At 33.4% G+C, this 25,889-nt stretch overlaps 1 protein-coding gene across 2 annotated transcripts in view; it reads left to right on the top strand.

Annotated features, from left to right (window-relative positions):
- cact (NF-kappa-B inhibitor cactus) overlaps positions 1-24,942 on the top strand; it is an 83,249-nt gene extending 58,307 nt beyond the window's left edge. Inside the window, exons 3-6 of one of the 2 annotated variants that reach the window (XR_011950123.1) lie at positions 3,317-3,672; positions 20,520-20,851; positions 22,376-23,816; positions 23,905-24,942. Coding sequence is in view for 1 of the 2 variants with exons in the window: in XM_072523997.1 (XP_072380098.1) it covers positions 3,317-3,672; positions 20,520-20,851; positions 22,376-22,432 (745 nt within the window). In the remaining variant the exon portion in view is untranslated. Of the gene's footprint in view, positions 1-3,316; positions 3,673-20,519; positions 20,852-22,375 lie in introns of both variants that reach the window. The other variant, XM_072523997.1, reaches the window with a different exon arrangement.
- Positions 24,943-25,889: the final 947 nt, after the last annotated feature.

The raw sequence follows: 25,889 nt of genomic DNA, 5'->3' as shown, positions 1-25,889 counted from the left end.
GATCAAATTATGTCGGAAATGTTTTATATGTTTTGTGTATACTCTCCACCTATATTTATGACTTTCAGATAGGTTTTGTGCTTGCTGTTGAGTCTCTTTTAGGAAAAGGATTTGATTAAACGTGTGTTGTGTTAAATACGTCGCTCATGTTCGCCTTACTGATCATCATCGCGGTTTCCTGTCCGCTTTCTCCAGCCGTATTCAGAACCTGCATTTGACCTGCAGAACCTCGCTTGCTCAGATAAGTCTAATGAAACTTGGTAGCGTGAAGAGTCCCTCCTCCATGACAAAATTGCATCATAATAATTATTTTCTTGATAATACAATAATTCTACATCTCTACAAAGATGAAATACACCAAATTTTCCATAAAAATGTATCTAATTGACAATACCACGTCGAATTTACCTTGAACGAAATTTTGACATAGTCAAAATACAAACGAGATGAGTAAGTCTGGTCACATCCGCGAGATCTGCATAGGAGACGGCACGTTAGACCTTAAGAATATTTATAAGTAGCGAGTCTATTCTTAGTTGTCAACGGCTAGATACCGATGTTATTTTTGGCGACACACATCGAAACTATTTAGGTTCTGGTATGGCATGTACAGTCTACTAATTCCCTATCGATTTGAGGCGATTCTTATCAAGTGGTTGTTTATATTGAATATAAAATTGCTACTTTACTTTATTATCGGTGCAGCTCCTCTTCCTTTCTTCCCATTTTCCGTCCGTTTGCATGTTTTTATTTATTTATGTCCATGGTACACAAATATTCTTTAACATACTTTACTGAGTCTTCCAGTTGTTTCTATCACTCATACGTTTTCAATACCACATGGTCCTGTCAGTCTGTTATTTTTATTAGTAAAACTTTAATGTAGTTATCGTCAGCTATAAACAACCAGATGATGGTTAATATTAATTTCGATTAACGAAGCGGCGTGTCTTGATCCGTTGGAGCAATACGAAAATCATGAGTTGCGCTTGTTCTTCTAAGTTGACGGATACTATACCTCCTGCACTTCTGTTCATTCCTTTTAAGTATAAAATTTATAGTCATTCGTACTTTCTACCTAAAACCATTGTTTATGTTGCTGTTCTTCACAGGATTCCATTCAAACTTGCCCTATTCTATCCATTTCTTGATATAAGTTCTCTATCCAGAGCTAATTTATTCTTAAGATAGGTAAAAAAAATAAAAAGAAAACTGGTCACACACACTGGACAAAGATTTTTCTTTTCAGGCATATGGATAGATCCCCTTTAAATACATAGTTTAATTTACCAAACGCTGTCCAGGCTATTCCTATGCGAAGTGGGAGCTCACATGTCTAGTTATCTCTGCCCAACCGAATTTCATGTCCTAGGTACTTATATGACGTAGTCTGAACAATATCCCTTTCATCAACAGCAATATTTCGATTTAGCACCAGATTAGTCATTATTTGCGTCATGTTCCAATGGTTTGTTGTATTCTGCAGACTTCTTCTTCTTTAAGTTCCGTCTTCTATCGAAGGTTGGAAATCATCATGGCTATGCGGACTCTGTTGACTGCCGCTCTAAAAAGTTCTGCAGTACTGCATTCAAACCATTCACTTAAGTTTTTAAGCCAGGATATTCTTCGTCTATCCACATTTCGCTTTCCTCGGATTTTGCCTTGCATAATAAGTTTTAATAATGCGTATTTTTGTCATCTCATCACATGTCCTAAGTACTCAAGTTTTCGTCTTTTGATAGTTAATATTATTTCCGCCCCATTTCCTATCATTCTAGTTACTTCCACGTTTGACATTCTTTGAATCCATGATATTCGTAGGATTCTTCTGTAAAACCAAAATTAAAAGGCGGCCAAATTCAGATGGACTTGTTTTAGTGTCCACGCTTCCAAGCCATAAAGAAGAGTAGAGAACACGTAACATCGAAGCATTCTCAGGCGTAGTTCTAACCTTATATCCCGACAACAAAGAAACTTTTTAAGTTTAAAAAATGATGCACGTGCTATTTCAATGCGTGTCCTAATTTCTTTGGTTTGGTCTACATCTGATGTTATCCATGTTCCTATTCTGCAGACTATCAGGTTCTTTATCACTAGTAAGTGGTCGTTAGTGCTGTATCCCGATCTAAATCCAGCTTGTTCTCTAGAAGTCTAATTTAGCGTCCAGCCTGGATAAGTTAAAAATCCATATTAAATGTATTTAAATTTCCAGTTGATTTCAAAAATCAATCTTCATATTTAGATCAAGAGGAGGCAATGTATCAAATAGAAAGGGACATAAGAGATCTGGTTGTTCTTTCTTCCTTTCTTACACTCTAATGAACAATTTATACAAGGTGTCTCCATTTAAATGGAATTGTTACTTTATCTCTCGTATTGTATTATCATGCCACCTGTTTGAGCTAATAATTCCATTCAAATAAAAATCCTAGTAATTCTGTAGTGTTTATTACCATACCAATTGCGTATTATCAAATACTGCTCTTTACAGGATAAAACGATAAATAATAGACGCCATTCTGTACATTTATATACTTGATAAATTTCCATTTTTATTAAGGTATGTCTATTTAAATGATTATGTATTCAAGTTGTGTAATTTAAGGAATTTTTATGTATATTTAAGTACGTTCACATTATCTTTTGGAGGTTAAATTAAAAAATTTTATATACGTCTCATCGTCGATAAAAAACGGCGGTTTTTAATTCCAGTCCGGTTCTGGCTTCATCAGTATGTGGAGTTAGGATTTCTCTAGAAACAGACCAAGAATTTTTGGAATTCCCAGCTAAAACGGTCGGCATTGTTTTCGATCGTTGATACATAATTTGTTTTACTCAAAAGTTGTTTGTTAACTTGCTTAACATTTCGTTTATTTTTTGAAGTTAACGCATACTGGTTGTGACATATTCAGTTTGTTTTTTTCCTGTATTACTGGCATTTTAAAACTACAGAAAACCACAATATATCTAGAACACAATTTTGCATGTTGTTATTATTCAGTACAAAAAGTGGGCTACAACTTAAAATGGGGGGCTAGTTTGGGCATAATAAGGAGTCCAAAAAAGGAACAGTTGCAAACCTATTAAGAAAGTTGAAATGAGAACTTATTGGGCCAGCTTTCGCCTCAATATATTTACGTACTGATTTCCTATCAATATCGTCACAAATATTCTAAAACTTGCGTAGTAGGTTCAAACTCCATTTCTGACATTACATGTCTATATAATAGTATAATGTATCCAAGATGTCTAACCTCATACCCAAATTAACGTTGCTTTAGACATATCTTTACAAAAACACTTAATTTCTTTACAGACATCTTCACATGGCGATCGCCCAAGGTTTCCTCGAAGTGGCCGTAGCACTGATCCGTGCAGTACCCCACCCGAAACTCCTAGATACCGCCAACGACGACAGCCAAACTCCACTACACCTCGCCGTCGAGACAGGACAATGGAGAATCGTCAGATGGCTCATCGTGGCAGGTGCAAAACCCTCTCCGAGGGGACCGCAAGGTGATTCACCCCTTCATGTAGCAGCACGGAAGAATGACAGCAGGAGCGTAAGGGCTATTATCGAGCCCGTACAAGTACAGGAGAGGGACCAGCTGGCTCTCAGCTATCAAGAACATTTGTATGAGACTTGTGATTTTGATCAATGGAATTTCTTAGGTAAGCATTACATTACATAAAACATTTTGTTTTTTAATACTTAAATAAAAATATTTAACAAACACTATTGAAAATGATAAAAAATAAATCATCAGAAATTTTCTAAAATGTTCGGTTTCGTTTCTCAAATACGTTAATTTATCAGAAATCATAATGATAGATGCAATGCGGTTAGATTTCTCCGAAACAAATATTTAAAGTTATCTAAGACGTTTCTTTAAATCGGCTATTAAGATTGTTAAACCAGTCTTCCAACCGCAGAGAAATACCGAAAAGATTAGGGATTTTACCTGTTTAACGCAAGAGACGAAGGATTGTTATGTATCATTGAACAATTTTGGGCCGTTCCTGTATAGTAACAACGTGAACTTTTTTTGGACTCTAAAATTTTAAAAATTTCTTTTTCAGCTTCAAGTTTTTTTCTTTATTTTGATATATATATATATATATATATATATATATATATATATATATATATATATATATATATATATATATATATATATATATATATATATATATATATAATCAATAACCCTTCTACCCTAAGGTGTTGCTTGTAAAGTCTCTTTTTAGGTTTCATCTACAAACTTCCTCCAATTCTTCTTGTTGCTTGCCAATTTCTTTGGTGACTCCTCTCCTGTCTATGATGGCGGCAATTTCATCGTCCCAGGTCTTCATGGGTCTGCCCCTCGGTCTTTTCAAGGTTCTTCTCGCTTCCCACACTTGTTTCACTTGGCTTTTTTTATCCATCCTTACCATGTGGCCGTACCATCTCAGTTGGGCTTCTTCGATTTTCTTCTCTATTGATTGGACTTTAAGGCGTTCTCTTATTTCATCGTTCCGTATCCTGTCCATTCTGGTTACCCCTAGTACTCTTCTTAGATACTTCATTGAAATACTTTGCAGTTTATTTTTTAGTCTGGTGGTGAGCGTCCAGCTTTCACATCCAAATGTTAAGATAGGTACAAAAACTGTGTTGTAGATAGCTATCTTTGCTTTTTGGGATACTTCTTTTTTCGATAGGAATGTGCTCTTAATTGCGTGGTATATCCGGGAAGCGTTTGCTATTCGATTGTTTATCTCTGCTTCTTGTGTACCCCTACTCTCTAGTTGCACTCCCGGGTATTTAAAGGTTTCGACTTGTTCTAAAGTATAGTTATTTATTTTAATGTTTGTATGTTGGTCTGTTTTCCCACATACCATGACCTTGGTTTTACTTTCATTAATTCTCAGGTTACGTTTTTCGAGTTTATCTCTCCATATCTGGAGGTTTCTCTTAAGTGCGTCCTCGTGCGTATCATTTCCAGGTTTCTATGTCCAACAAATATTCTCGATGTTTCTTCTCTAGTTTCTTTCATTACATCATCTAGTACAATATTGAACAGGATGGGACCTAGTACACCTCCTTGTCGTAAGCCATCATTGACTCTAAACTCTTCTGATTCCATATTATCTGTTCTTACTCTGTTTCTTGTGTTCTTGTATAGGCTCATAATAGCTTTTCTGAGTTTGCTGTCTACTTCTCTGTTTCTTAGGCTTTTGTCTATTTCGGTTCGCGGGGTTCCATCAAATGCTTTTTCGAGGTCTATGAAGGCTTGGTATAGTTCCGTGCTTGTATTTCGTGCATTTTGTATTAGATGCTTGAGTGTAAAAACATGGTCATGGATGCTTCTTCCCTTTCTGAAACCGCTCTGTGACTGCTCCAGCTTATGGTCTACTTCTTGTAGTAGTCTTTTCTCCAGTACTCGTTCGTAAACTTTGGAAGGAATACTCAGGAGAGTTATACCTCTGTAGTTGCTGCATTCTCGTCTGTCACCTTTTTTGAAAATGGGTAGAATAACGCCCACTTCCCAGTCTTTTGGGATCTTGTTCTCATTCCATGCTTTATTGCAAACTTTTCTAAGCATTTCATTTCCGCATCATATCATTCCACATCATATTTTTTAGCATTTCCGCAGTTATCTTATCATAGCCAGCTGCCTTTCCTCTTTTGAGCCTGAGTATTATTTCTCTTATTTCTTCTATTGTTATTTCGTTTTGGTTTGGGTTCTCATATGGGTTTTCTTCAGTGTTGTCTATTTCATTATTATAGTCTTTTTGAGTCAGAAGGTCTTCGAAATATTCTCTCCACCTGTTCATAATATTTTCGTTCTTGCAGAGGATGTGGCCATCTTTGTTTTTAATTTGTTTTGGTGTTTGTTGTCTGTTCTCTGTTCTTAGGCTTCTCAGAGTTTTGTAAAATAGTTTTTGGTTAGTGTGGTAGTCCTTCTCCAGCTTATTCCCAAAATCCTCCCAGCTTTTCTTTTTTGCTTTAATCACCATGTCTTTTACTTTTGCCCTCTGTTGCTTATATTTTTGATAGCTTTCTGTATTCTGGTTCCCTAGATATTTCTTCCACGCTAACTTCTTGGATTTGACCTCTTCTTTTATTTCATTACTCCACCAATTCGTACATTGTCTGTTTTTATTGATTTTAGCTATTCCGCAGATTTGCCCCCCATCTAAGAGGGATTCTTTAAGTTTTTGCCAAGTTTCTTCTAAGCCATAGTTCTGGTTTAAGTGCTTTTGTAGACTATTATTCACATAGCTTTTGTATTTCTGTGCTATTTTCTTATCTGCTAACTTGTATGACCTAATAACTGCGTTGGTGCGATTTCTTGGGGTTGTGTCTCTTTTTCTTGGTACCTTCTGCGTGCTTTATTTTGATAATAAAGATAATTAGGTAAAGGCATCAAAAATATATCGAAAATCTACCGAAAAGGCAGTAGGAGATCTTGTGGCAAAAGAGACAATCGAGATGGAAGTAGAAGACAAAGAAAAAACAGTGGGAGATATAAAATAATGGTGAAATTAGTAGAGAAGACAAAAATTGCAAAATAACAAATCAGGCCGAGCTGATATTTGCATAAAAATGATGGGATTAAAAATGACACTAAACAGTAATCCCCTTCAGTCTCAAACTCATATTTTAATATATTTTCAGGCAGTCTTTTCCTTTCATTTTGAATATTAAACATGTGGAATTCTTTTCGAGCATAGAAAAACAGTTAAGTTCGGCTTATACTGGATTTTTTGGCAATCACCACTCCTAGATTTGCTTCGATTTGAAAAGATCAATATGTTGGACGCCTCAACTTTATTATTAAGCTAGAACTTGACCCAATCTGCCTTATCAGGTCCTACTCTTCGCCAATTATGAACCCATAGAAAAATCAAAACATCACTCAATAAAAATCGATTTCATTCTTGATCCCACTTGACATGTTTTTGACACCTTCGCAATCATATCCTTCTTTTGTCGGGTCAATGACAAGACGCCGCCGATAAGATTATTATAACAGTCAAAAGATTTAATGACGATATATTGCGAAACAGAACTACAAATTTAAATTTAATTATGTCACTCTAGTGGGATGATGTCGATATAAATCATAAACCTAAATATTATTTTTAATTTTGAAGAGAGATAAAACTATAATACTCCTGCATTTGTTCTGTTATTAATTAATTTTCATTTATTCTTGCCGTCGTGTGAGGGCCCGGCCAAAGTGAATTTTCTTAAAATTTCCTTTAATTTGAAGCAAATATTAGTGGGACGACCCAGCCACAAAGGCAACGTAGGCAATTATTATATTGTCGAGTGAAACGTTATATTGTATAGACATACATTTGTTGTGTTGGGTTTTTTGAGAATATATCTTACTGGTGCCTCACTTGGAAATTCCGATAAAAGGTTTCAGGTCACAAGAGCCATGAAATACTGCGTTTGTTGAAATATTCTTGTCAGTAGCGTTACTATTTGCATACACTATTTTAATAGGGTGATTTTCAATCGTTTTATTGCAAATAAAATAATATTAAAATGAACGATCGATCGTAATCGTTTTAAATATACATTGCTTATATATTCCATATGTATATTATTGAAGGTATTGCGTATATGATGAAATATTAGACACATACAAATCTGTTGATGTACTTACTTAATGTATTCATTAAACAAGCGATAATACTGTCCCTGTTTTGTCTTTTACATTTATGGTTACATATGGAATGTTGATTTTTTGGATTATACTTTATTGCGGCGTAGATTGCCGTAACTTATATATCTAAATAACTCTTTTCGTCTTTTGTGAAGTCTTTTTTACATTTATATCTAGCAATAAACGGATTTGAGCCCGGACTTTCCCGCACCCAAAGCGACATTTATATATCCTAGACTCTAGACCACCTAGTCGATATTGTTTATTTACTTTTCAATGGAATAATTATACTTCATGTATATCTTATTAATATTTTTTGCCTATTGATCCCAAATTTAATAGAGTTCTTCTTTAGACAAAGATTAACCCATTTTCATGTTGATTCGTCCCGAACTGGTGTACACCAGGACACGTGCAAGAATATTAGTAAATTCGTAGAAAGAATGTCCGTTTTTTAATATGTCACTCTATTTTTGCTTTCCCTTTTCTTCTTATTACACTAATAAACGCAACAACAAAGGGTTACCCCTAACCACTTACGCCACTATCTTATCTTTTTGTTGATAACCTCAAAATTGTGGTAGTTGATCCTTCAACTATGTTTCACATATAAAATATATATTTCGGTTAATTCCATTTGATTAAAAAGTTATCACATACGTCTGCTTCACTTACTGATACATTTCATTCGTAGAGGGATTCACGGATTTTTTTTTCTTATTCGGAAATTCCAACTATAATTTTTTCTATTAAATTAGTAGCAGAATTTTATATAGAGGGCGGTATATGATGCACTATAAACTATGAATACCGGTATTTTTTCTCCTCGTTCATACTAGATGACATAAGCGATTATAAAGTCAGTACCGAAGACGTACTAGACAAAGGCTGCAAAGAAAGGCAGGTACATAATTAAATTTTCCATTGTAGCGAAATTCTGACGTAGATGTTCTTAAATAACGAGAACAATGAACCTGTTGAATATGTTTAACAAACTCGTGTTTTTATTAAAATAAAAATTCCTTCTCGAATTCAAATTTTTGACAAAACCTACCGGACTTGGTTATAAATTTAAATTCAACGTAATAAAATATTATAAAAATGTCGTCACCAGGTATCAAAAAATGTATGTACCTACCCAAAAGAACCAGACAATTTATTATTAAAAAGCATTGACGTCTGTTTTTTTAATTAAACTTTTTTTTCTCATAAAATTAAAATCAATGTCAGGAATTCCCGTTTCTAAATCAGCTTATTATAATGTTCGGTTATATATTTGATAGGTTGTTTGTTTTGTCAATGATCTTCATTACCTCACCGACTCATTCCCTGCATCCTTCTACGAGAGATTTGCATAAAATCAGGCTTGGTGATTTATGATTGGTATCTTTATGATGTTACCGGTTTGTCGTATCGTGTAGGAAATCGAAAGTGACCTTAAACAACAATTTCAGGTAATCCGCTAATAGGAAGGAAGTTATTATCTTTAATATGTTTAATGGGAAACTATTTTATGCAGATTTTGTGACACTTTAATATGTTTCCAATGTATAGCAATAACAAAAATGAAATTACAACAAAGAATATAGACGCATGCGTCTATATTCTTTGGTTATAATATCATTTTTGACCATTTGGTAACCTTTCCTATTTGTGCAGTCCAGGACTGGCCAAATCTTTGGTGGATTTTCTTCCTTGTCGAAATTTTCTACACTATTTAACAACTGCTAATGGCATTGATCTATCAGAAATCCTTTTTATATTAAGTTTCGATATACAGAGACCTTCCCTTCATCTGTGCCCTTTCTGTAGTTTTGATTCCCAGGGTCTCCAGTGCAGCAAATTTTCACTTTATATCTGTTGCTTTTCTTTAACATCTTTTACCTACATAACATTCCGTATTCACCCGATACTTGTGCTATATTTCAATTATGTTCCAACATTCGCCTTTCCATCGCTCTCTTGGTCTTCGCTCATTGATCTATGTTCGACCTTGTCATTGTCAATGTTAATATGAAAGCTGGCTTTCCAAATGCTGTCCTTGGTAATCTGATTCGACGTTTTATCTTCATGGTCTGATTTTCTTTGTTAAATAGTATGATGTTTCCCAAATATATGTAATTTAAGTGAATATAATACCATATAACAATAATACAGTTATTGCAACTCGGAAAATGGATACAGAAGATCTGCAGAATACATATTTAAAGCATACTTAAAATGATGTAGATCTAAAGAATACTTAACGAACTTATTCAAATGGATTGGAGAAATTAGTCCTCCTGCTACATAAAATGTTTGAGAAGCAACTTAATGGAGAATATTTACTGACAACTCCTGGAAAAAAGGATTACAAAATATTGTAGTCTGTCTCCTAATGCACCTGCAGTGGTTGTTGCTCTTCTGACTTGGTTGATTGTGTCTTTAAGATGTCTCAGTGGCTTCTTATTTATCCACTCCCAAATAATTGAAATACATAACTTGGTTTACTATTTTTCCTTCTGAATCTGATTGGTTATTTGGATATAGTTACACATTCGTTTTTATCTGTTGATATTGTCATCTGATATGCTTTTGGTGTTTTGTTAAATATGTATAGTATCCTCTGTAAATCATCTTCGCTACTGGCCAGCAATACATAATCGTCTGTGTAGCCTATAAGGTTGATATTCTTTCTCCGACTTTGTAGCCAGTCAACGGTTTTACAATCGTTAAACCTTTCAAAACCTGGTGTTGTCCATTCTTAGTGAGTTTCATCTAAGTCTTTCCATTTAATAAATCTCTCTTCTTCATCTTCCTCTTTATAAGCAATTCTGATTGTTCATTGGCGGATTAATACCTCTATGAAAGATTGTCACCCCATCTTTTGCTCGGTCTTCCGATAGTTCTACCGATTGGTGACCTATTCTGTTTATGTGGTTGTTTCATTCTTTTTTTTTTGTCCATTCATTTATACACTGTACATTACATTTTCTTCTAATATCTTCACTTCTCTTTCGATCTCTCAGCGTATTTCCTGTAATTCTTCTCAGTACTCCCATCTCTGCCGTTTCCAGTAGCCTTTGCGTTGTGGCTGTGTCGGGTCTTGTTTCTGAGGCATATGTCATTATTGGTATTACACTGGCTTTATAAATTCTTGGATTCATCTCAGTGTTAATGTGTCTGTTTCGCCATATAGTGTTATTGAGGTATCTTGCCAATCTATTTGCTTTTTGTACTTGATCTCTCACTTTTTTGTCCAGGTCTCCATAGCTAGACAGTGTAATTCCCTGGTATTTTATTTCCATTACTTGTTCAATACTGATGACATCAATTTCTATTTTACATCTGGTTGGTTCTTTGCTGACTACTATATAGATAATAGATCTCTTCTAGCTTTTCAAAGATTCATAATTTTCTCCTTATGAGAGCAATTTTTAAATTTTTTTAGTCCATAAAATGTTGTTTTTTTTTAATATTATCACCGTATTTGCATGAACTACTATAGTGTAAGTGCATCTACGAAATAATTTTGATTAGCTGGATATAAAGTTTCAATTGGACTATGATGTTACACTAAAATCTGGGAAATTCGTAAACGATTGTCACAAATTCTCGATAAGTCATCCAAATATAAAATTCTCAAAAATGTAGTGAAGTGCATTATCAGATTATTAATTAATTCAATAAAATATTACTATGAATAATTACTAAGGGTCAGAAGATGGGGGGAAGTTGCCAGGTATCGACAGGAGTGGCGAGTTCTTTTTGAGTAGGCCAAGATCCACAACGGATTGTCGAGCCACTTATGATGATGATAAATCATTATAAAATGTGACTATATATCAATACATTGTCAGTGATTTTATTAAGTAATTTTGAACAATTATTAAGAGATTAAACAGCCAGTAATTAATTAATTGAAAAATTTTACTTTAAATTAAAACCATTCTGAGTCTGTCTAACAAATTAGGCCCCACACCTGACACCAATTTTAAATGGGCATCTCAGGGCATATTTAGAAATATTTCTATTATGTAATTCAGCTTAACATCATCGCAAAATTATACTTTAGAAATATTACTAAACATGTCCCTCAGGAAATAGAAGTTACATATAGTGAAAGGCGAATAATAGGTACTATTGCGTTATATAGAGCTACTGTTTAGTCTGATAGCTGCTGTAAAGTGTGCTTGTGTTGAAGGTGCTGATAGACCTTAAATAAACGATTACAATCGAGTATCATCTAATCATTATGCACATGACTTAAATTAAGTCTATAAATATCAACTGAGAAAAGTTCCATATTGAACTCATTATAGGTAGTTATCAATTATACGGGTAGTTGATGTTGTTATTTCCGTATCATTAAAAAGGCAATTAGGTGCACATAATCAATTACTATTTTGCTGTATAAGCGAATTGATGATTTACTAAACGAATCTTCTTTAAAAATAAGGGATATATATATAAGGCAAATTTCGGAAAACTTATTTCGTAAATATTTATCAACGCAGACAACATATTTAGACTAAAAATAACCTACGCTAAAAATAATATACGCAATATTTAATATTACAAGTAATACGAACGCGCAAAATGCACTTTGTCCATATGATCGGGAAAATTTTACCTCACGTGAAACCACCGTCATTTCCTCAAAATCCATGTGTACAATGCTCTGAGAGGTAACTCCCGGGTGATTCAGCGCACCAAAAATGGAGTGGATTAACTCCCAAACTCTTTTGGCATACTGAGCCAAAATTAGATCACCGTAGCACACAGTACAGTTGGCTATGCAAACAGGAACGGTCCCGAATACTTTTATCGATCGCCGCCGATATACAAATATATTGGGTAGTTGTGGTTGGTCGTGTGGCCTTAGAGCGCAGATGTTTTGTTTCGGAAGAGGCGTTGTTAAAGGTTACTGAAACAATTCAACTGACATTTGTTTGGCATTTTTCTATTCATGTGAATATATGGCAAAAAAGTTTTAAAAAAATGTTTAAATGTGTTTTGTTTTGTTCATTGAATCTTCTCATTGAAAGATGAATATATCTTTCTCTTACTTGTTCCAACTTTGTTCTACTGTGATTTGAAAGGGTTTCTTATTGGCTTTATTTTGGTATGGTATATATGAATTCGTTATTCAAACTTTCAATTTTTTATGTAGTTCATTTTCACTTCTGCCTATATAGACCTACAAATTAATTTTTTAAGGGTTTTTACCCAAATATTTTGGTGGCTCAGGCATGTTAACCTGTATTTTAACCTGATGATGGAACAGTTGTTCCGAAAACGTTCGTGCTTGTAATGTTGCCCTTTTAAGGGTTTTTATAAAATAAAATATACCCACATACAAAGACTAACCTCTTTTGTTATACGTGGTATACAGCCAGCTACAGGAATTATTTTCCTTGTGGATTTTACAAATTAATACTCATATGACCCTTTAAATAAGCTGACAAACCTTATCTTATCTAAGAACATAGTTCTAGTTTCATTTTTTCCTTATTCGACTATACCAATATCATAATAAATGTCTAAAAATAGAAGAGAATTCCATTAAACTCATGGATAATATGCGAGATATTTATAAACTCAAAATAGAGTTCCAAAAACTCCAGCAAGTTGCATGAATGATCCACGTCCATAAAACATTTTCCACGAATCGCATACATCAAAGCCACGCGTATATTTTTGAATCATCTCGCAAACCTGCATGGATTTTCCTTCATATATCATCCACTTTGTTTACACACAAAAAGAAAGGAATTTTTAATAGCATTAATAGAAACGATATTTTCGTACGGGCATAAAAATAACCCTCAGCTTCAAGAGTCTTGGAGACGTCAATGAGATTATAGGTCTTAAAATACATTTAGTTTTATTTAAAGTCCGTTTAAATTGTTGCCGTGTTGTCGGTTTTATAAGAATATCTTAAAATCTGAATAAAATCATGATACTCTTATGTACAAAAAAAGTATTACAAATAGGATATAAATACTTTAAGACTTATCAACAAATCTTATGCAATAAGTGCTTCCAATAATTGTTTGTTTTGTTTATTTAATAAATTATTTGCAATTGTGAGGTAGGTCGATCATCGAATTGGGTATTTTAGTCACCTGTTCCCTTGAAAAAATGATACTAAGAATACATTGGGCCTTATCTAGCAAATGGCGCCAATTAATGGATAAGATACCTTATTTACATGAATCACACCTTAATCCACTTATTGATGATGATATATTTAGTAATGCGGTTTAAAAATGATTCACTCGTGCTGTAATTCTATTTTAAGTTTCTGTAAAATTAGTGCACAATCCTTAACGAATTTACAAACTTTATTTTCAGGGTACAGAAAGTTTTGGTTTTATATGCTGCCTAGTAAAAGTAGTTTCAAACACAGATTAAAGCTTACAGAACTGATATATTTTCTGGTAAAAAGAGGTTTAAGATGTACATGATTTAGAGACATTTAGAACAAAATTGTTCTCTTTCCGATATTTTTATGTCCTTAAACGATCATTATTTTAACCTTTCTGGTCCATTTTTCCCTCCAATTTTCTCTTCCGTTATAAGCCCTTAAAAATCTAACATATGTCCTTGGATTTTTACATTTTTGTAGTCTCTAGGAATTCTCCAGTATTTATATTAATAGCCACGTTTATAGTGCTAAAATATAAACTTATAAGTAATTGCAAGGGTCTCCTCAACAAATAATCTAAAACTGCCACAGAATGTCTTTAATATAGGTACCGAGGCATGATATTATGCAACAAATCGAAAAATTACACTCATTGGCAGAAGGAGACTCGAGAGAAACCTTTTTAGTTCTCGTAAAGGCTTTAGGTCGCTAAAGATGCCGCAAGCTATTGAGTTAAAAGAGTGTCTGGAAACAAGTGGAAAGCCATAGAAAGTAATTAATTAACAGTATCCATTGATCACGCTCCAGCAGCCTCACAAACCTCAGTACGGACGTGTAAAGATTCATGAAAGGAGAATATGCAACCATACCTTCGTTTCTCGTCTGAGAATTGAAAAAAGGTGCCCATATGAATACATTTGAAAGGTACCAAGAACCTGGTAGTACCTCATCAGCGTGAGGCCACCTCTGGCACAATTCGATCTCCCCATAAAACTTTATTGCTGCATTTTTAAAAAATTTTGCTCTGTTATTTGTTACAAATCCGAACTACGTAATCGAAATGTTACAGATGCTTTGATATTATGCCTCTAATAATTGAAGAAAATGTACGAAGATACCACGGAAGAACAAATCTGCACAACCGCATATTTGCTATCAATAATACAATAATAGCCAATTGGGTCTCTCTGTAAGGATCGAGACAACATCGTGAGAAGAAATACTTATCATCTGTATATAATATATTTAAAGATCCATATACAGAATCTCCGCAGAGAACAACCCAACACATGTGTCTCTGTTATTCTAGGATCTCCGTGTTTAATTTTTAAAAGCGATGTTTCAATGTGAGTTTTGGCGGTAACAATTTAAACAGAGTACTAGGCAACACTGTCGAAAAACTATAATCCCAAGTATGCGGAATTCAAGCTAGTGGCATTTGTTAGACTCGTCTGGTTTTCCCAACTTTAATACTTCTCTTCAGGCATTTAAAACAGAAAAGCCTTCGTGGTCGCAGACACGCACCCAGCAACAGTATTTTTAGAAATACTTTAATTTGTGTATAGGAATGAAACAATATTCTAAGTAACGTTCTTTTGGAACGTTTCTTTTTGTCACTTTATTCAATATTAGGTCATCTATAGATATACACGTGTCGAATGGTAGGATACAACATCTATATATAATATTTAAAAAGTTCATACACGAATTATGTTAAAAAATACCAGTTGTCTAAAATTTAAACGTTCGGATCCGTATTTTTTGTCACGAGAGCCGGAGTATTATAACACTCCTTAAGATGAATGTTTCCATCGCTGAATTAGATTGAGGGCTGTCCACCGTTACCGCAGAATAGCATATTGTAGAAGAATTAGGAAATTCCAACATTAATTGCGGATTTGCGTAGTCGATTCAAGGTTTTTTAAATAAAAAACTGTGATTTTGAATCGTATTAATCAACTTTAGTTAGCTGTGACCAGAAACTATATTCCTTTATAAATGCAAAAATTGATACGTTTTCGTTTATAGTTCAGGACTTTATTAAAGAAAGGATTTGGTAAATTTACTCAAAATAGATCAATTTAAGTTGCCTCAAAAGAGTTGGATATTTAAATAAAGGTTCTAAATTAAATAAATTCGAAAGAAAGCTCACTAATACAGTCCTTACTTAATATATGCATCCAAAGAAATGATAGTTCTTAATTGTATGTCCAAAGATTGTGCTTTGATTACTTAAGATTATATTTTCGAAGTATTGTGGCTGCTTTTGGTTTTCGTGTTTGTATTTCGACCCGCTTCAAGGTTAACTGAGCCAACGGCTCTAAACTATAATCTTTAAGTAACCAGAGCATGTCCACGAGTAACAGGAGCATGTTAATGAGTAACAGGAGCATGTCCATGAGTAACAGGAGCATGTCCATGAGTAACAGGAACATGTTCATGCGTAACAGGAGCATGTCCATGAGTAACAGGAGCAGCATGTCCAAGAGTAACAGAAGCAAATTTGTCCGCTGGAATATTACATAGCTAGCTAATATAAAATTGCGTTAAAGTTGTTCTTCCTTGCTATAAGCTATTCTGCTTTTTGATTGGCGGGTTAATACCTCAATGAAAGCTTGTCACTCCATATTTTTTATCTCCAGTGTTCATTACTTATGCCCTTAATTATTTTTCTGAGGTCTTTACTCCTCAGCGTATTTTCTGTAATAGAATACCCTTTGTGTCATGGCTGTGTCCAGTCTTGTTTCTGATGCCTACTTACATTATTATTGGTCTAATACTGGTTTTATAAATTCTTTATTCCAACTCAGTGATTCCATTGAGAATGCATCCTGCCATTCTATTTGCTTTTTGTATTTGATATCTCGCTTCTCTAGAAAAAGGAGAAAATAAAAAGGAACCAGTGTTTTCCATGATGCAAATATTTATATTGAACAAAAATACATAATATGAAATGTTCAAAACATTGTATGGTCGTCCTTTGGAATGACGCACGTTCATTCGCTTAGTATTTTCTGTTAATTAAATTTAAAAATTGCCGATTTTATTGTTTACCATTGATAATTTTTATCTACTTCGATAAACTAATAAAACAAAATGGCCAGTTATTGCTACAATATACCCAACATTATGAAAATTTGGTCGGAATCGATAGAGGTTATCGGAAGGCATTTTCATAAGTCAAAAAAATAGTTGACATATTTATATTATTGTTATACTTAATTTAGATGTGATATCACGTATAATTCAAAGAATACCGCCAAAGAAAACAATGTTTGATACGTTTAGGTAATATTTGATCAATTAGGCCGTAATTTTAGTCGTAAAAAAAATTATCAAATTTAGACTAATCACCGACATTTTGCTCTAATTAGGAAAGTCCATTGGTTTTTTTTGTAATTATTAATTATATTAACAGTGGAATATTTTGTCATTTTCCAAACGTTTATAAACAGTTTTATCAATCGTTCGTCATTTCTCGCATCAAGTCTAAAAAACGAAAAAAAGTACAAAAATATTTCTTTTTTTTTTTGACGAATTCTGTTTCAAAACTCTATTGTAGATGTATCTAATCATATATTTATTTTAACAATTTATTCTAATTGTCACGTGTACTCTTATCACTATCACAATAAAATTTTAAACTATCACTGCTCATTCACCTGTTCGAAGTGACTTGTATTATTTATATTTTCTAACAGACTTTGGTCTTCTCTTCTGTTACATTTGACTATCAATCACCTGTTCGATGGTTTCCGTTTTTGAAGTGTGTTTATTGTACTATGAACCATCAACTTTATTCATTATTAGTTATCTTGATACTCTTACATTAAAACACCTAGTCACTCTACTTTTGAGTACTCGTTGAGTGTGAGTTTATTCATTGTATTGTAACAATTTTGACACGCAGGCAAAAGAACATTTTTGAAATCTGAAAAAAATACAAACAGTAACTAATTTTTTATAGTTCTACCCACGTTAATCACACACAACCTTTTGTAAGTCTTGGCCTAAGGTTTTTAGGTCTCGTTCTCCCTCTTCGTCAGTCCAGGACGTCGCCTGACTGACCTTAGTCTCGTAGTCCCGGGAATATTTCCGAAGTACTTTGAAACGCCACCTGCTAAAAGCCAGACTCTCCTCTGTCTTCCAGCGATTTGTAAGCGGTCGAAGAGAAGATCTTGAAATTGTAGTTAGAGTTGCATCAGTCCTTTTGACCTAGTAACGTTCATATGGAAAGATAATAATTGTGTATGAAACAGCCTGTGTTTGTATTTTCTGTATATGAAAGGTAATAATTGTATATGGAACAGTCTGTGCTGTACATAGGTCTTGTATCTTCAAAAAATCGATTTAGTTTTTTATTCCATATGAAAGTATAGTACTTCAAGAGTATTCACACCAAATTTGAAGTAAAAATCGAGCAATATTACCGAAGTTATAGAAATTTGTTTACCGCGCGGTCGGTACGTGCGCTCTCAGAAACTACAGAAATGCATTTTTCTCGAAACTTTGCATTTGCACATTATTTTAACTTATAGTATTGTTTCGTGATTGAACGAAGGGATTTTCAATCGTTCGACTCATTCTTGTTTTATACATAAAAATAGTTTTAAAAACGATGAGAATCAGAAAACTACTAAAAACTAGGAGACGAAAATTCGTTTAAACTTGGTCAAAACTTTAAACTGCATTTTTTTAAATTCTTTCGTTCAATCACGAAAAAGTACTATAAAGATGAACTGTGCAAAGTTTCAGCAAAATCGGTCGCTTCACTCTCGGGAAATCGTGCCTACCACACGGAAAAACAAAGTTTGGAGAAAAACTCGTTTACTGCCAGTTGACAAAAACAATATTTTCTAGGTTATATAAATTTTTATATTTAACGCAATAGACAAAGACAATTTTAATTACAATTACTGTGGTTTATGTCCAAAAAATATAAAATATTCAATGTGCTGAATGGATTGTATGTTGTAATGTGGGCATCCATATGACCCGAACCCCGTATATGTTCAAAAGATGAATCAAGTAAACGAACTCTGATGTCATAACCAGTTTTATACTACACTTCATATAAAAAAGGAAAGTGCGAAACGATTGAGAAGCGTACACTGCGTTATATAATTCTTTTACATTATTTAAACGCTGCACCGACCTGCGCTTCTTAGAAATTCAATGAAATTTCTCCGAACAAAAAAGAAAGTTTCAATGTCTCGAAGAATGAAGAAGAAAGTTTAAGGTTTTACCAATTTAGCAATTTGTTGATTATAGGCAACACAAGGACGTGGTTGGAATGTTGTTTGGTTTTGCATTTATGGTCGTAATAGAAAAATTAAAATATCAGCACGAGAAGAAAATGTGGCACATAGTTATCTATTTTAGTAATAACACTAATGTTGTTCCAATAAAATAACAGTAAACAAGTGCTTGAAGTATTTAGATTCAGATTACTTACTTCAGAAATAATGTACGCGATTTAATTTGTTTAAAATGCAATTAAAATCTAAAAGTAAACCGTATCCTTTTTTGAGTTAACTACAAAAATATTGCTTCTTCGTTTCCGGTATGGACCTCGATCGTCCTTCCCCTTTTTGTCCAATTTTGTTTAATCTAATTATAATTTTTTTTCCTTGGTCTGTAGGATCCTACAATAATACATTACGAACAGATTGTTGAAGTAAATAATAATTTATTAAATTTTGTTAAGCAACTTGTTGTCATTTGTTTTGTTTCCCGTCTAAAATTAAATTGGAAAATGCTCTCCAAACCGTAATCATAATAGTAAGAGTAAAATTGGCATAGTAAATAAATCCTGAAAATAAACAGAATCAAATTCCTATTGCCATTGGACGAAATCAAAAATCAAAAATAGAAAACCGAGTGCAAAACGCCTACGAAATCACGAGGTTCTTACTTGTTCGCATCCGAGAGGTTAAAATTAAAATTTGTTTTCTTGGCTTGTAGCAAATTAAAATTTTACAATGCGGGATTTCCGAAATTCCTTACACATTTCGCAATTCGGATTCTATAGACGGCTAGCGTCGGATGTTGCCTTTTTAGGTTGTTTTTTCAATCACACTACGTCAGAACACAGTAGCGTTGCATTAGTTAACCGACTTTAGGACTGAGTTGAATGTATAACAATAGTTTTTACCGAGACGGCGCTCCATTAATGATCAAAACGTGATTTGTGTCATAATTTATTCATACATTTACTTGTATAACACTTTGTAATTGAAACCGATACAAAGATAGTTTCTTTTACTCAAATAAATAACTAAAAGACAAATAACCATTCTCAGTTCGATTCCAATAGTTTTTGTTTAGTTTAGAAGTTTGTCGTTTGTCTCCAAATGATCATTACAAAAATCGATTAGCGAGTCTTGTTTCGATTCTAAAAGATACGATAAATCGTATGAACAACTGTTTATCAAGCAGTTTGAATCAGTTGAATTCCCATAGCATTGTTTACATTTTTATGCCTCCTTATTTGTTTCACCTAGCGGACAACACGCGCACTAAACTTTTAAAAACCTGCTTCACTTATTTTCACCCAGTTCCCCATCTACCTTTAAGTTATAGTTTATTATTACTACATCTACGGTTCCTCATAATATCTCAACATTCGTAATTATATCAAAATCAGAAGAATTTATTTTTGACACACTAATGCCAAATGAAAATTGCCATAATAATTCTTGTAAAACTAACGATAAATATTTTTGTTTCAGGTCAAACGTGCGTCCACGTAGCAGCTATGCACGGACATCTGGAAGTGCTGAGACACCTGATCTGGTACGGCGCCAACATCAATGCTAGAGAAGGCTGTATGGGATTCACACCTCTTCACTGTGCCGTTCAGACCGGCAACGAAGAAATAGTTCAATTTTTGTTAAGTTGTAAGAATATCGACGTAGAAACGATGAGCTATAGCGGAAAAGATGCTTTAGAAATCAACCATCGCTTTGTGTCAGAAAAAATTAGGCAAGCTTTGATAAATAAGGGACTACCTTCGCCCTATTCGAGTGAGGACGAATACGATTCCGATGCCAGCGAAGATGAGGTAAATATTAGACCATATTATTATTTCTTTTTATCTTCATGAATTAAATTAGAACTAGGTTGTGGATGTAATCAAATGACCTTTGTCAAAAAAGTAGCTGGTTGTCCATCATTGTGGTTCAAAGGACATCATCTATCGTCTAAGTACTTCCATTTATGTGCCTCAGTGCTATATGGGTAATTCTCTAAATGGAAAATCCCTATCCATAGCTATTTAAGTTTTTTGTATCAATAACGATGTAATATAGGCTATTCTTGGCACGTCACACGATATTTAGTAATTTAATAATGGAATATTTAAATAAATTAACCTCAAACATCTAAAAACACAGTCTCCTGGTACGTCCCTTTTCCAGAATTATAAATCTTGTTGTATTTATTTTTTGTCGTGTAAATAACTGAATAAAAAATATCCAAATACATAAAACAATCACCATTATATTTTTAAAATAAAATTTTAATCAATATATCTATGTGAAAAAACAGTCCTCTGTTAAAATTTGAAAATCGCGCTGAACGTGATCGTGAAGTTTGTTGTGTTGTGGTACTAAGCGAGCAACCGCTATTTTGTTTAGTGCTACTACTATGTCTACTGGTGAACCCCGAGCCTCAGCCCTTAATTAAAACAGTCCCCTGGTAAGCTTTTTTTACTATTTTAAGAGTTTTGATAATGACAATTTGTTTAAAATCATGGATTATCTAGTATAGCCACAGCTGTTTATTTAATCTGATATGTTTAAATAGTTTTGTTTTATTAAGTATTCATGTAAAATAACATTCCCTTGGCCAACAGTCCCATGCCGTTTAATATCACAGGGAACTGGACTTATTTTTACATAAATACTTATTAAAATAAAATTATTTAAAGATATCAGATTAAAGAAACAACTGTGGTTACACACTAGATAATCAATTATTTTAAACAAATTTTCGTTATTAAAACTCTGAATAAAGTCAGAAAATCTTACCAGGTGACCGTTTTCACTAACAGCTGAGATGCGGGGCTCACTAACAGACGCAGTGGTAGCAGTTATACAAAATAACGGTTACCAAATTAGCTCCACAACAGATTGCAACAAATATTGCAAAAGTTACCAGATCCAGCCAGATTTATGTCTAAATGAATGATTTAAAAGCAATTCCTCAGTTGATTTATACCCCTACATTAATTCCATGTTCTTTTAGAACTTCAGTTTCTTCTATATATTCAAAATCCAACTCCTGTTACAACTTTCAGTATTAATGTGGTATTCCATGACATAAATTTAATGTTTTCTTAATTAATTTCCAAACATTCAATAAATATATATGATGTTCTTAGTGTGGCACATAAAAATCTCAAGAATTTATCCAAAACCTATAGAAATGCCTCAATGTGGCAACACTGACAACCGGCTATAGTATTACATTACTTGGTTAGCATTCTTGATATAGGTAGACATTTAAATATGTATTATTCAATTTGAATATTGTCATTGAATAAATATTAATTCTTTACTAAGTGACGTTTTTTTTTTTGTTTCAGATGGTGTATGAAAACAGTCACGTCTTCAGCGCGCAAATGGTCAACGCCAGCGCCTAGATCAAAAGACCCAGGGATTAAATGAGGCAGGAAAGAAAAAGTCTGCAAGATTCGGGTCGCCTTGAGAGGCATATAAGAAAAGAGGAGAGGTAGAATTGCCAAAAAAGAAAAATACTGTGATGAAATTTGTACACATCTTTACATCTTCATGGCATTATTTAGCATACTGGGTGTTACTCCGTCATTTGAAATGATTTTACAGCTCTTGATTTAGCGGGATATTGTTTATTTTTTGTTTTTATATTTTGCAGATTATTTTGCCTTATTTTTATACCTTTTTATTGCATAATTAACGTAGTTATACTATAGCGTATTTTTTGCACGTGCAGATTATAAATTTTTAGCTATATTTGTATTGCAAAATTTAATTAAATATAAATCATCTGGTGCAAACAATAGGCTTGACATATTTGGGCGGTTAGTAACTTTAAACATAGGGAAATAAGCAATGTTGTCTGTAACAATCGCCTAAAATCGCTGAAAAATTATCTACCACCAGACAGATACATTAAGGATAGTTCTAGTTCATGCCACCAGACGCTGTAGTTTATCCAGATGGTCGTACGATTTACATCTGGATATATGGTGTACGTAGAATGTATGTGAAAATTCAAAAGTTGTCTCGAAATCTCAGAATTTGCTATTCGGGTACACCTAGTATATTTCTAGTTTATCTTAGTCTTTAATACCACGTGTAAACTAGTAATTAACGATTTTCAAAGCAACAGCAATTCCCTTTCACCTTTTAAACCATTTACTTCAGAAAACTTAGCCATATCGCTGCCGCCACTATTTATAATGTTTCAAACCGCTGATTTGCTGATACTCAATAGTCTTAAAATTCAGCAGTTTCCTACACCAAGTTCATAGTTTATAACTAAACGTCTCTTTACTACAAATTTTAAATAACCATCAACATAAAAACAATTCCTCATACTTGTTATGTATACTACAAGTGATTTTTAAGTCATATTTCCTCTTTTAATTTCCGAACCATACAATTTAAATTACTAAGTTTATTGGTAACCAATCCAAGACATCTGTTTGCTGTTTGTGTGACATTTCAGTGGCAGAATAATTAAAATGGTGGACGGGTGCCATTTTGTAAAATAAATTTACATGGAATCATATGGCAGGTTTCATAATTTGAAAAATCTTATAACAATCAATATATTACTAGATGTTTGTGTGATTCTGTCATGCACTTTGAAAATGGCAACCGTTCAATAGCAAATAAAGCCATAAATTAAGCTTTTATGGAAAACTTTCGAAGATATTGTTTTTTTGTCTTTTCCTGTCATTACATTTCTTAATGACAACATATTACATGTGAAATATCATTTGAAAGCTCTTGTAATAGTTTGTTACAAACAATAAAGAAAAGGTTATTCTTTCAATGATAATTTTCTCAATTCAAATGAATTTTTACAACAGTGCTCTTGTAATAGTTTGTTACAAACAATAAAGAAAAGGTTATTCTTTCAATGATAATTTTCTCAATTCAAATGAATTTTTACAACAGTGCGTTAGAATAGCGCAAAAATTTAAGAACTGAGCGACACAACAACTTTCAAATGATGTATTACTCTCTATATAATCCTATTTAATGTAACAAAATGGCGAACAATCACCATTGTTACTAATTTCATCACTGAAACGTCTTAAAAACAATTAACAGATGTCTATTCAGCAAATATAGGGGCTTTGAGACCTAAGTTCACATCGCATATTATCGAAACAGAAGTTACCAACCAACTAAAGTTCTGAAAGAATCTTTTTTAATCTGTTAGTAGCGCATGGAAATGCCATAAGTACATAGTGTTCAATTTTATCACTTTCGACTTAATTTAATAAGTTACTTTTAGTTTTAAAAGTTTTAATATTAAATGAGAGTTGTAAATCTGGCAATATCTCGAGAAAAGTACGAGATGCAAGACTGTAAAATCACTAAAATATTGGGAAATGCCCGATAAAACATTAAAACACATACACTAAGGCAGATAATTTTTTTAAAGATTTCGCTACTGAGGATGAAAACAATAATTGTAGACTGTACATATATTTCCCTATTTAAACGTTAAGATGTTTTCATCATTTGTAGATGAAATAGTACTATATTTCGTGAATTTTCACACGAGTATTATTGTTAGTAGAAAATGTTTTGAACTGAAAAAATGTCAATAATAATGTTAGCTCTAATATACGTCTAAAATCAGTATAATATGTTTAGTTATTATATACTATAGTTGTGTATGACGTTTCGGACAATTGTAATTGTTTCTAAAATACGCTACGTAATGTAGCAGGGTTTTCATCAGTTCAAATAGGTAGGCGAGTAAGACTAATCGTAGAATGGACACGTTCTGTCTTCAATTTAGTTATTGTACATTTTTTCACCAGCTACAGTTTTTTGTTATAATTTATTTCGAATCATTGTTTAGTTTACGGACTTTTGTATATAGTACCTATGTTTTTAGTTAAGTCAACCTTAAAATATATAATTTATTAAATGTCTGTTGTTTCTTTTCTTCACAACACCCGATTTTTGGAAGATCTCAAAATAATAATAAAACCTCTGCATGGGCGACATCTCAATGAGATCAGCAAAGAATATGTCGACAATACAGCGTATTGATTGACATCAGGAAATATGTTTCCCGAGACTGGGGGTTTCCTACTTGCCATTCAGGATCAGGTTATTCCAACTAAAAATTACCTGAAATATATTGTTAAAGATCCTCAAGTACAAAATGACAAATGCCGATATGGATGCCAAGCCCAAGAAACGATCCAACATCTTACCGGTGGCTGCCAGGCGTTTCTCGGTACTGATTATAAAGAATGCCATGACTCAGAAGGAAATATTAATCACCAGGAACTCGCTGACAAACTGGGACTTCTCCAAACCGAACATCTTCCTTATGATCAATACGTCCCTGACAGCATGCTTGAAAATACCAGAAATAACCAGTGGCACATAATAGACCGGATCTCATACTAGTTAATAAACTTACTAGGCAAACAACATTTACTGATATGGCAATACCTAACACCAATAATTTACGTGTTAAATACAACGAAAAGATCGCCAAGTACAGAAATCTAGAAATACAAATCAGGAGACAATGGAGAATGAAAAGTAGCAAGACAGTACCTATTATTCTATCTACTACTGGCGTTATTCCCAAAAACCTAGGGAACATAAACCAGCTGGGTCAAAATGAACATCTTTATAAGGTCATGCAGGAAGCTGTATTACTCGCGACGTCCAGATGCGTACGAAAATTTTTGGGAGATAATCCAGCATACCAAGTCACCTAGGGCTCGATAACACGGAAAGAGTCCCACCAGAGCTCAATCCTTTTGATACCCTAGGTACCTGGGATGAGTGAATGTTCCCCTTAGAGGGAGTGTGAGCCGTATGGCTAAATCTGAAATAATAATAAGACACTCTTGT

Source organism: Diabrotica undecimpunctata, chromosome 2 (genome assembly GCF_040954645.1).
Source record: "Diabrotica undecimpunctata isolate CICGRU chromosome 2, icDiaUnde3, whole genome shotgun sequence".
Lineage (NCBI taxonomy): Eukaryota > Metazoa > Arthropoda > Insecta > Coleoptera > Chrysomelidae > Diabrotica > Diabrotica undecimpunctata.
This window is presented reverse-complemented; position numbering and strand designations above follow the sequence as displayed.